The following is a 12,777-nucleotide window of genomic DNA, read 5'->3' on the forward strand; positions in this document are numbered from 1 at the left end:
CGAAGAATCCATTTAGTTTCTCCGCAATGACTTTATCGTCTTTAAGCGCTCCTTTTGTATTTTGATCATCAAGGGGCCCCACTGGTTGTTTAGCAGGCTTCCTGCTTCTGATGTACTTAAAAAACATTTTGTTATTACCTTTGGAGTTTTTGGCTAGCCATTCTTCAAACTCCTCTTTGGCTTTTCTTATTACACTCTTGCACTTAAGTTGGCAGTGTTTGTGCTCCTTTCTATTTGCCTCACTAGGATTTGACTTCCACTTTTTGAAGGAAGTCTTTTTATCTCTCACTGCTTCTTTTACATGGTTGTTAAGCCACGGTGGCTCTTTTTTAGTTCTTTTACTGTTTTTCTTAATTTGGGGTATACATTGAAGTTGGGCCTCTATTATGGTGTCTTTAAAAAGGGCCCATGCAACTTGCAGGGATTTCACTTTAGTCACTGTACCTTTTAACTTTTGTCTAACTAACCCCCTCATTTTTGTATAGTTCCCCCTTTTGAAATTAAATGCCACAGTGTTGGGCAGTTGAGGTGTTCTTCCCACCACAGGGATGTTGAATGCTATTGTATTATGGTCACTATTTCCAAGCGGTCCTGCTATAGTTACCTCTTGGACCAGCTCCTGCGCTCCACTCAGGATTAAATCTAGAGTTGCCTCTCCCCTTGTGGGTTCCCGTACCAGCTGCTCTACGAAGCAGTCATTTAAAGTATCGAGAAATTTTATCTCTGCATTTCTTCCTGAAGTGAAATGTTCCCAGTCAATATGGGGATAATTGAAATCCCCCACTATTATTGGGTTCTTAATTTTGATAGCCTCTCTAATTTCCCTTAGCATTTCATCATCACTATTACTGTCCTGGTCAGGTGGTCGATAATAGATCCCTAATGTTATATTTTTACTAGAGCATGAAATTTCTGTCCATAGAGACTCTATGGAACATGTGGATTGCTTACGATTTTTACTTCATTTGAATCTACACTTTCTTTCACATATAGTGCCACTCCTTCCCCTGCACGACCTGTTAGGTAAAGCCTCCGCTCAAATGCAATTGTAAGATCTGTAACTTGTATTATTAAGTTCTGCAACCTTTTTGCAGACTTTGTAACTTCAGTTATTGTTAGCATAGCCTTTTAAGTTTTGTAATCTTTGCAAGCTCTGTGGCCTTTTCAGGTTGCCACTTGTATGAACTTCCAAGCTTTGTAATATCCCATCCCTCAGAGGGAGTGTGAGCAAGGGAGTGTGAACAAGGGAGTGTATGTGGGACTGGGCGGAGAGGAACTGCAACCTCTCTAACCACTCAGTGACAGACTTGAAGGTGGCAATTTTGCAACAAAAAAACTTCAAAAACAGACTCCAAAGAGAAACTGCTGAACTTGAATTAATATGCAGACTAGATACTATTAACTGTGGCCTAAACAAAGACTGGGAATGGTTGGGTCATTACACCAATTGAATCTATTTCCCTATGTTAAGTTCTCCTCACACCTTCTATGGGCCATCTTAATTATCACTTCAAAAAGTTTTTTTTCCTCCTGCTAACGATAGCTCATCTCAATTGATTAGACTCTGCCTGATGGTATGCATACTTCCACCTTTTCATGTTCTCTGTATGTATAAATATCCCCTGTCTGTGTGTTCCATTCTATGCATCCGAAGAAGTGAGCTGCAGCTCACGAAAGCTCATGCTAAAATAATTTGTTAGTCTTTAAGGTGCCACAAGTACTCCTGTTCTTTTTGCGGATACAGACTAACACGGCTGCTACTCTGAAACCTGCAAGGAGAGAGGAGCCCGGAGACAGGAGCCAGGTGTGTCTGATATAATCTGCCCTGAGAAGGCAGTCATGAAGTGCTGAAAAGAAAAGAAGAACCTGGTATGCATGAAAGGAACTGGTCTGGGAATGCTTCTTGGTGACGGACACAGAAAGGAAACTCAGTGTACGTGACAGGAGCCGCCCAGTTCCAAAAATAAGAGGAAGAAGGCATGCACACAAGCCCCTGCTTCTTGACCCCCTCAGCAGCCTGGATTCGTGACCGCAGACAGACCCACCAGATCTACCATGCTTCAGCTTCTCGGCCTCCATGCTGTCTCCGGTAACTCTCTGCCTGTGTAAGTGTGTGGGTGCATGAGGGTATGAATGCAGTGAATGTATGCGTGTATGAATAAGCGCCATCTCTTTTCTATCTGACCTAACAGCGGCATTGTACTAAAACTAATACAAGTGTGACCCTGGGTTGGTTTTTAGGGGAACCTAGGTAACACCATCATTAACATTTTTCAGTTTCTCTGCCTTCCAAATTAAGTATACTTTATGTTTTGTACTTTTTAAGAGCTTAAAAGATCCTCTTGATGGAGTGCAATTTAAAAGATAGTATCCAGACAATATCTGTTGGCAGCAGCAGAAGCAAGTGGGCGCACCATTAGGGAGAAAGAGGTAGGGGAACCAAGCCCCAGTTGGTGTTCTCCCTGCCAGTATTCCTGGACCCTGAACTGTGTAGGGAGACCTCCTCATTCCAAGGCCCATGGGCCCTAACCATATAAGACTGGGGAACAAAAACTGTTGAGGGAGGGCCACTGAGAAACAGCCAACAACAGCAGAGAAAAGCAGAAGCAGCTGGGGCTTTTGGACAGTAATGATTTTTTCAGTCTGGTTGCTTTTTTCACTTTTTAGTCTAAACTTTCTTTCTCTTCAGCCTCACTCCACCTGTCTTCTGTGTTCCCCTATCACCTGTCCTTTTCACTCTCTGTTTAGCTAATTCCCTTCCATCAAAGCCTCACTTAAAAAAATCAAAACAAAACAAAAAACCAAACATCCCACGCCCCCTACACACAGCACAGAACCAACAGGATGCCAGCAAAACATCACATTGTTCACTTGATTGTATGTTATATAGCCTCCCTGCAACACTTTATCTTCTCTATTTAGATTATAATCTCTTCATGGCAGGGGCTGTTTCTTACTCTGTGTTTGTTCAATGCCTAGTACAATGGGGCCTTCTTATGGATGGGATCCCTAGGTAATATTACAATATAAATAATAAGTACATTTTAACTTAGTTTTCTAAACACTGAATGTTTTGAAAGACTATTTCAGAACCCTTAAAATTTCTACAGTTCTTTTTCTTTGAAAAGATAACAGAAAACATTTCTTAAGAACCTTATAATTTACATGATCTTTCTACATAGTTTATGAATAAACATCACTGATTAGGACAGCAGTGTTATGGAAACAAGGGTTACTAGGCAAATTGTGCTATACACAACTATGTGTAGGTCTCACCAAGAGTCTTATTTTTTTTAAAATGCTGTCTGATAATAGAGGCTAAATTTATCACTTAGATACTATGGAGATGGGATTATGGAATACCTTAAGATAAATATTTTTTAAATTAATATTCAGATTACTGAAGACTTCCTCTACTTTACTACAGCAACTTTAAAGGCAATCAAATAACAGCCTTGGTGGTCCTCAGAAATAATTAACAGGCTTATAACTAAATCTTACCTGGTTTCGAGTTTGAATTCTGCAAGCTTAGCTCTGAGCTCATCTCTACTCATTCTATTAATGTAACCATTGGTCACAGCAATTTCTTTGTAAACTGGGTCACTGTAATCACTTGAACTGGAAGTGCAATGTTGTCCATTATTTTCTTCGCCATCAAGTCTACAACGCTGCTTGCCCTAGAAGAAAAAGTCTGCAATTAGTTTAAAAAAGCTAAAATGGAAGTTAAGTAATCACAACTGACACATACCTCCATCACCAAAACTCAATGTAGCATCATGCAATTTTCCTCACGCATAGTATGTATTGGTTTATATAGCTAAAAAAACATCAATATGCCAACTATCAGTTTTGAAAGGCCATTCTGTCTCCTTCCCATCATATATCTTTACAATATATAGATTATAGAAAAAAGAAGAGACTGGGGGTTTGGCTACACTTGCAGGTGTGCAGCGCTGGGAGTTAAAGCTGTCTTCGTACAGCTGTGTAGGGAAAGCGCTGGAGTGCGGCCACACTGACAGCTACCAGCGCTGCAGTGTGGCCACATTTGCAGCATTTGCAGCGGTGTTGGGAGTGGTGCATTATGGGCAGCTATCCCAGCGTTCAAGTGGCTGCAACGTGCTTTTCAAAAGAGGGGGGTGGGGTGGAGTGTGACAGGGAGTGTGGGGGAGAGAGAGAGAGAGTGGATTTTTGGAGCCGACACTGTGTCAGCTGCCTGCCTTGCAAATTCCTACCACTTCCTCCACACTCTTAAAAGCAAACAGCCTTCAGACCAAATAAGCAGCTGCTCTGACGGACTCCCCGCCCCCGCTGTTTCTCTCCTCAAGCAAACACTAGCTGTGGACATTCATCCCCCTGCCTGCCTCATTCACAGCAAACAGGAGCTGTGTTTGTTTTTTAGATAAGCAGCTCCAGGAGCCCCGAGTTCACAACAAAACAAAGAGAGGCATCATAACAAAACAAAGAGAGTTCTTTAGTTAAAAGCATTATGGGAAAATTCTGGAGGTCAGTTACAGCGTAGTAAGATTAATCACTGTTTACACTGGCACCCCAGCATTGCAGCACCAGCTCTGCAGTCGTTATTCCCCAGGCTGAAGTGGAGTACAGCCAGCGCTGTAGCCAGGGAGATACAGCGCTGTATGTGCCTTGCAAGTGTGGACGGTGAGTGAGTTGCAGCGCTGTAAAGCCACCACCAGCGCTGCAACTCTCCAGTGTAGCCAAGCCCTGGGATTTAAAATTGTTTTTGGTATGATACAGGGATGTAAAATATTAAACGTTAAACAGTAAGCATTAGTCTTACTGTTAATCCACCCTAACCATTAACCCCCAGCCCCAGGCCGGCAGGATTGGCCCCAGCCCCTCTCCCTTTAATCGATTAACCAGTTAAATATAATTTTAATCGTTTAAACAGTTAACTTTTTAAACAATATTTCCATCCCTAGTACAACATACCAATGGGGAAAGACAGTGGGAGCAGACATTTGTCACACTTACATGTAATGAAAGTGCCACTCCTCCTAGAAACGTGAGCTGTCAAAGGCTTAGCTGGATAAGGGAAAATATAAGAGTTTCTATACCAATTTTGACCAAGATTTGTTGGCAAATGTGTAATAGTGTATAAAGTCAATATGACAACTAAGCTTTATAGTTATTCTGTTCAGGAAAGGAGCTGCAAATTCACATTTCATTCTACCACATCTCACCTTATCTAGGTGGTCATCTATACTAAAGGCTATTTCACCCCAAAAAACTATTCTGCATTTTTGTACACATGATGCATTGTAACTTTTTCTGAAGTTTTCTCTGATTGCCAAGTATGAAAGAATCTACAAGCTGCCATCACTTCTCATTTCTACAGATGGTTCTTCCAGCTCAAGCACATGGACAGAGTAATATGTCAGCTTGCCATCCTATTTTCTATGCCATTCTAGAGAGGATATCAGTCATCAGAGCTGTCAGAAAGGCCAGTATCTTCCATTGGCACTTAATTCATGTAACTGTTTTGATTCCCACTGCAGGTGAAGTATACACCTTGGTGCATTATCTCAGATCACGTTTCTCTTTGACGCTTTGCAGAGTTTTGATGTGAAGGATGTGTCCCTCCATATTATAATCCACCCAGTTTATCAGAAATACATCACGTTGTGCAAGAGACTAACACCAACAGCAATGGATTCTACCATTTGAACTCACCATACCCCAAAAGCGTTCACCAAGCATCTGGCAGTAGTGTCAGCCCACCCAAGAAGACCGGGTATTTGTGTTGTGTATATCCATATCTCACTGACTTATTAATCAGAGATTATTCATCCCAAAAGATGCAATATGCTTTCAGGAGAGCATGTATTTCCCATCATTGGGCATAAGACAAACTTGAAAAGTTCACTTTCATCACTGTGTAAGCAGTGGAGTTTATGGAGCAGTCCTGGATTACAAATCTTCTAAAGCTATCTCCCAAAGGGCAGATTCCAGACCATGCTCAAAATTATCCTTGAGTTTCAGGTAAAACTCTCTGGGACAACTCTCTGATTTTGTACTGTTAGCATTCATGCATATAATATTACTGCTCTAGTAAAAAGTGGCTAAGATCACTGCAAACTTGGCCAAGAACAGTTCATCAGCCTCATCTCAATTGCATGGATCTCCATACACCCTGCAGCTGTGCTCTCCTATTGAGACATTGTCTAAAACAGAACATGTTTTCAAAGGCATCCACTTCACTCCAACTCCATCATTTCCTTGGATAACAGACACTTCAGGAATAGGCTGGGGAATTCACTTAGGTCAGTTCACAACCCAAAGCCCTGGGACAGTATGGATAGCACTTAAAAAATATACAACATTATAAAAATGACATTCACTGACTGACAGTATACACAGTATACAATAGAACAGGGGTCCTCAACCTACAGCACGTGTGCCAAAGGTGGCACGCGAGCCGATTTTTTTTTTTTAATTGCAGGCTGTGGGTCCCAGCCACCGCTGAGACCGCGGCCAGCTTGGGGTTCCATTCACTCAGCCGGAAGCAGGCTGAGTCGGGCTGGCAGCGGGCTGAGCGGGCCGGCAGCTGGGACTCCGCTGCCAGTCTGGGGGTCCGTCTGCCAGCTCCTGCCAGCCAGAGTCTCAGCCACCGGCCCCGCTCAGCCCGCTGCCAGTCAGGGTCCCAGCCAGCAGCTCCACTCAGCCTCCTGCCGGCCTGGTGAATGGAACCCCAGGCTGGCAGCGGGCTGAGCGGGGCCAGTGTCCAGGATCCTTCCAAACAGCTGCTCCCGGTCCTGACCACAAAGGAGAACAAGCTGCTCTAAGCCAAGAGCTGGGCTGGCAAAGACTGGTGAGGGCCGAGTGGAAGTGCTGAGCACCCCAAAAGGCACGTGGAGAGCCTTGGCAAACACATGGTTGCTGTTTGCTGGGTTCCCATCAACGATCTTTGCTCAGAAAGAATTATTCTAGTTCAGGGCCAGTGTAACCACTAGGTGATCTAGGCAGCCATGTAGGGCACCAAGATTTGGGGGCACCAAAAAGCAGTGCCCCCAATTTTTTTTTCCCACTACTGTGGAGTCACACCTTACGCGGGGGTTAGGTTTTAAGGTCAGCATCTACAAGGAAAATCACGTATGGTGAAAATTACCACAAAGTACAGTGCACACAGTATACACTAGAACAGGGGTCCTCAACCTACGGCACATGTGCCAAAGGTGGCATGTGAGCCAATTTCTTTTAATGACAGGCTGCGGGTCCTGGCTGCCGCTGAGCCCGCTGCTGGCCTGGGGTTCCGTTCACTCAGCCGGCCGCGGGGACCCCAGCTGGCAGGAGCCGGCAGATGGAATCCCAGCCAGGGTCCCAGATGCCAGCCCTGCTCAGCCCACTGTCAGCCAGGGTCTCAGTCAGTGGCTCCACTCAGCCTCCTGCCGGCCTGGGTGAACGGCCTGGGGTACCGTTTACCCAGGCTGGCAGGAGGCTGAGTGGGGCAGGCGGCTGGGACACCGGCTATCAGGAGCCAGCGGCTGGAACCCCAGATCGGCAGCGGGCTGAGCTGCTCAGCCCGCTGCCCGTCTGGGGTCCCAGCTGCCGACCCGTTCAGCCCGCTGACTGTGGTTCCAGCTGCTGGCCCCTTGCCAGCTGGGGTCTCAGCCACTGGCTCCACTCAGCCTCTTGCCGGCCCGGATGAACGGCACCCCAGGCTGGCAGCGGGCTGAGCAGGGCTGGCGGATGGGATCCCGACTGCCAGGAACTGGTGAATGGAACCCCAGTCAGCGGGCTAAATGGGGCCGACGGCCGGGACCCCAGACCAGCAGGAGGCTGAGTGGAGCCGCCGGCTGGGACCCTGGCTGGCAGCAGGCTGAGTGGGCTGAGTGGTCCTGGCAGCCGGGACACCGTCGTCTAGTGTTCCGTCCGCCAGCTTAGTGAACCGAACCCCAGGCAGGCTCAGCGGTGGCCGGGACCCGCAGCCTGTCATTAAAAAAAAATTGGCTCACGTGCCACCTTTGGCACATGTGCCGTAGGTTGAGGACCCCTGTTGTAGTGTATACTGTGTGTACTGTACTTTATGGTAATTTTCACAATACATGATTTTCCTCGCACGCACTGACCTGAGAACAGGGGTCTCAAACACATGGGCCGCATGCGAGTGCTTCACAGCCCCCCCCCCGCCATCCCCCAGCATTTACCTAGAGCAGCTCTGGCCCGGTGTGCACCGGGGGCAGGGCAGGCACCATGCCTGCCTGCCCTGCCCCCGTGCTGCTCGGGGAAGCAGAAAGAATGTGGGGGAAGAGAGGCGCAGGGGCGTGTGTTGATGTTACTTCAGGCACCACCCCCAGCAGCTCCCACTGGCCACGGTTCCCCGTTCCCGGCCAATGGGAGCTGCTGGGAGAGGTGCCTGAAGCAACAGCAACACGCCCCTGCGCCTCTCTTCCCCCACGTTTGTTTTGCTTCCCAGAGCGGCATGGGGGCAGGGAGCCTGCCCTGCCCCCAGTGCGTGCCAGGCCAGAGCCCGCCCCCCGAGCCCCTGCTGCACCCCGACCCCCTGCCCTGAGCCTCTGCCACATCCCACACCCCACCTGCACCCCCTGGGAGAAGGGAGGGGTGGAGTTGGGGTGGGGATTTTGGGGAAGGGGTTGGAATGGGGGCAGGGAAGGGGCGGGGCCTCATAGAAGGGGTAGAGTGGAGGCGGGGCCAAGGGTGGGGGGGTCAGTGATGCGGCCCTCGGGCCAATGCACTAGCCCTCACGTAGCCCTCGTGATTATTTGAGTCTGAGCCCCCTGGGTTAGAACCTCCCCCCCCCCGCGCTGTGACTGCACTACAGCGGCCTTTCCCCGAGCAGACACACGCAGTGCATCATGGGAGGAGACCTGACGTCCCAGGCAGGCAGGCGCGCGGGCAGCCCCACAGCACACACCGCGTGAGCGCAGAACCCCCGCCCCCGCCCCCACCGAACGGGGGCTATGGCAGCTGCGCTGCGGCCAGCCACACGTGACGGCGGTTAGGACCGTTGGGTCAGGCGGTCACTAGGGCTCCCCGCGCGCGGGCTGCTCTCCCGGGGAGGGGGAGGGGCAGGCACTGACCGGGGTGTGGGCGGGCCGCTCCGCGCGCGCCACCGCCTCATTGGGGGCGCCCTGCGGCCGGTTCTCCTTCTGCGCCGCCATCGCCCGCGTCCCGCCGCGCCGCGCCCCGCCTCTCTCGGCGCCAGGAAGAGGCGGAGCAACGCAGGGGAGCCCGGCGGTGACGTCGCCACGCAGCCCCGCCTCCCCGGGCGGGCGGGGGATGAGGGGCCCTAGGGGGCGGGGCGGGGCGGGCCTTGGGGAGCAGTGGGCGCCGGAGGCTCTGCCCCGCGACTTGCCGCAGCCAGGCCTCAGCGGCCCCGCGAGCTGGGACCGCGCCTCGGCCGCTCGCGGGCGGCGCAGCGTCTGGCCGGGCCGCGCGTGGCGGGGAAAGCGGCCCCGCTAGTCACCCAGCGCGCGGGGCTGCCGCCCAGGGGCAGGGCTCGCCTGGAGTAGGGCGGCCGGGCGGCTGCTGGGTCAGTGGGGGAGCTTGTCCCAGGGGCATCGTTCCCCCGCCGCCGCCAGGCAGCGCAGCTGTGTTCGGCCTGCGCTGCCCTGCGGGGGTGGTGTCAGGCTGAGGCTTTGGCTACACTTGCACTTCAAAGCGCTACACTGGCGAGTTGCAGCGCTGGTCGTTTGCAGCGCTGGTCGTCCAGCTGTGCAGGGCCAGCGCTGCAGTGTGGCCACATTGGCAGCATTTCCAGCGCTGTACTGAGAGGTGCATTGTGGGCAGCTATCCCACAGAGCACCTCATCCCGTTTTGGCGCTGAGTATTGTGGGAAGGGGAAGGAAGTGTGTGGGTCATTCCGCTTCCTGTTCCAATGCCCCGTGGTGCATCGCTTCACTTCCCAGCAGTCACACTTTCGCCGTCCACGTTTCTTGCCATTGTGAGTGCAGCACGCTGTGAAATGGAGCCTCAGCTGCTGAGGAATTTGCTGCTGACTGTCGCCAGCACATCACGTTTGGCAGTTGAGCTATTCCTTCAGCTCCAAAGTGACAGTGAGGATTCCGATGATGATCTGGATTTGCCTAAAGCGGGTGTCTTCCCCCACCACAGTAGCCTCACTGTCTGCCTCCCCCTCTCCCTCCTCTACCAGCTCTGAACTGTCCATCGTGGTCCTTGGATTTACAGAGGGGTCACCCCCATAAATCGCATCCAGCTCCTTGTAAAACCGGCAGGTCGTGGGGGCACTGCCGGATCTGCGGTTTCCCTCACATGCTTTGCAATAGGCACTCCGCAGCTCCTTTACTTTTACCCTGCACTGCACCGCGTCACGCTCATGGCCCCTTTCCATCATGGCTCTCGATACCTGGGCAAAGGTATCATAATTCTTACGGCTAGAGCGCAGCTGTGCCTGCACAGATTCCTCCCCCCAAACACTGATGAGGTCCATCAGCTCGCCATTGCTCCATGCTGGGGCTCGTTTGCCACGTGGAGGCATGGTCACCTGTAAAGATTCACTGATTGCATTCCATACCTGGCTGAGCAAACAGGAAGGGGATTTTTAAAATTCCTGGGGCATTTAAAGGGCGGGTCACCTGAGGCCAGGGAAGTAGAGTCTGACCTGATGAGCAGAGTGGCTGAACAGGCATTCTGGGATACATCCTTATACCCTGGAGGCCAATCACAGCGCTGGTGTGTGGCCACACTTGATGACCAGCGCTGCAGCACCAGCGCTGGAATCCTTATTCCCCATGCCGAGTGAGGTGTACGGCCAGCGCTGCAGCCAGGGAGTTGCAGCGCTGGAAGTGCCTTGCAGGTGTGGCCACTTACTAATTGCAGCGCTGGTGGAGGCTTTCCAGTGCTGCAAATCGCCATTGTAGCCATACCCTAAGTGTAGTCAAAGCGCCAGCGCTGGGAGAGAGCTCTCCCAGCGCTGTCCGTACTCCACCTCCCTGTGGGGAATAACGGACAGCGCTGGGAGCCGCGCTCCCAGCGCTGGGGCTTTGACCACACTGGCGCTTTGCAGCGCCGCAATTTGCAGTGCTGGAGAGGGTGTGTTTTCACACCCTGCTGCAGCGCTGCAAATGTGTAAGTGTAGCCAAGCCCTAAGAGACACAACTTCAGCTACAGGACCGGTGTAGCTCAACTCGATCTCCCTTAGCGCGACTTCCATTGACTGACTTCGCATCCGCACGGCGCGGGATCAGCGGCCGCGGCTCCCCCGTCGACTCCGCTTCCGCCTCTCGCCCTGGTGGAGTTCCAGCGTCGACAGGGAGCGCGTTTGGGGATTGAGGTATTGCCTCGAGACGAGACGCGCCAGATCGCTCCCCGATAGATCGATCACTGCCCGCCGATCCAGCACGTAGTGTAGACATACCCTTAATGGGAGAAGCCCTCCTGTGGCCATCGTGCTGTCTAAACCAGGGGTTAGGTCGGTTAACTGCATTCCTTAGGGGGTTTTCACACCCCTGAGCAACGTAGTTATACTGATGTAAGTTTATAGTGTAGATCTGGCCCCGAACTAAGCAAGTTTAACCACCTGTGCATAGAATTTTCACAGCTTGTGTAAAAGTGAAACTGTACACCTGAAAGCACCAAAAGAGGGGAAGGGTTGTTTCCCCCCCTCCCTCCAATCTTTACTCATTCTGACATTGACCCAAAGAAATGGTAAGAGCTGGTATGTTTCTAAGGGCACGTCTACACTTAAAATGCCATAGTGGCAGTGTACCTATACTGATGGGAAGGGTTCTCCTGGCAGCGGAGGTAATCCACCCCTCAAAAGGCAATAGCTAGGTTGGTGGAAGAATTCTCCCACTGACCTAGCACTGTCCACACTTAGGTCACTGCTCAGAGATGTGAAACTTTCACACCCCTGATAGATGTAGTTAAGCCAACTTTTTAATTTTCTAGAGAAGATCAAGCCTAAACAGCTTAAGTATAAATAAGAGGGGTTTGGGGTTTGTGAGTTATAAATTCTTAGCTTTTTTCACATCTGAAGGAACTAAGTTCTGTATGTCTACACAAACAAGGGAAATCCCAATTTTGAGACACAATATTTGTAAACCTTAAAATATAACTACCTTTTTGTTGTTAAATACAGAGACTAAAATAAGGCTTTTGTTTTATAATTGGAATTTATGAACCAACATCTCATCTAATACTAAGCAGATTTGGTTCATAAAGAGGGGGAATAACTGTTGTTCTGCCTATTAAAAGTCCAACTCGGTCTATTACAAATAATTGTTTATGAAAGATAGGAAAAGGTAGAGACAAACATGGGTACAAACTGAATTGTTTAGGTTGCAAGAACAGTGCCAAGTTTGGCATGACAATGAATGAGCTGAATGATTCTAGACATGGGAGGAAATGTCTATAACTGAAATGTGTTTGATTGGTTTGTGTTAATGAATGAGGGTGCCCCACACACTTCTTGGACATTATTTGGGAGTCACTCAGATGGACAGGGAGACTGGAAGAAGAGCCCTTTACTATTATAGTTGTAAAATGATGCTTTGGGCCCGTGGTGTCATTGAGGATCCAGCAGCACCCCAAATTGAAAACTTCTTAAATGAAAGAAGGATAGGAAGGACAATCACCCCACTTTCCCTTAACACACTATCAGTGCCTCCCTTATGTCCAAACTAAGCTTCTGCCAGCTTGCCTTTATCTAAATATTGCTCTCTGCCAGGCACTAGGAAAGCAAAGATGCTGCACCATTTGGGTTTCATGGAAAAGAGGCACAGAACTGTGTGTGCTATGTACATCTTGATAGAACTACAGCCCAAATTGTTTTATTAT

At 49.9% G+C, this 12,777-nt stretch overlaps 1 protein-coding gene across 2 annotated transcripts in view; it reads right to left on the reverse strand.

Annotated features, from left to right (window-relative positions):
- The window catches only part of ERI1 (exoribonuclease 1), a 31,792-nt gene extending 22,598 nt beyond the window's left edge, over positions 1-9,194 (reverse strand). Inside the window, exons 1-2 of one of the 2 annotated variants that reach the window (XM_045019083.1) lie at positions 9,060-9,194; positions 3,502-3,677 (exon numbers count right to left, since the gene is read on the reverse strand). In XM_045019083.1, the coding sequence (XP_044875018.1) occupies positions 3,502-3,677; positions 9,060-9,140 (257 nt within the window). In that variant the 5' untranslated portion in view covers positions 9,141-9,194. Of the gene's footprint in view, positions 1-3,501; positions 3,678-4,992; positions 5,044-9,059 lie in introns of those variants that run through there. The other variant, XM_045019084.1, reaches the window with a different exon arrangement.
- Between the last annotated feature and the right edge of the window lie 3,583 nt (positions 9,195-12,777).

This window comes from Mauremys mutica, chromosome 5 (genome assembly GCF_020497125.1).
Source record: "Mauremys mutica isolate MM-2020 ecotype Southern chromosome 5, ASM2049712v1, whole genome shotgun sequence".
Lineage (NCBI taxonomy): Eukaryota > Metazoa > Chordata > Testudines > Geoemydidae > Mauremys > Mauremys mutica.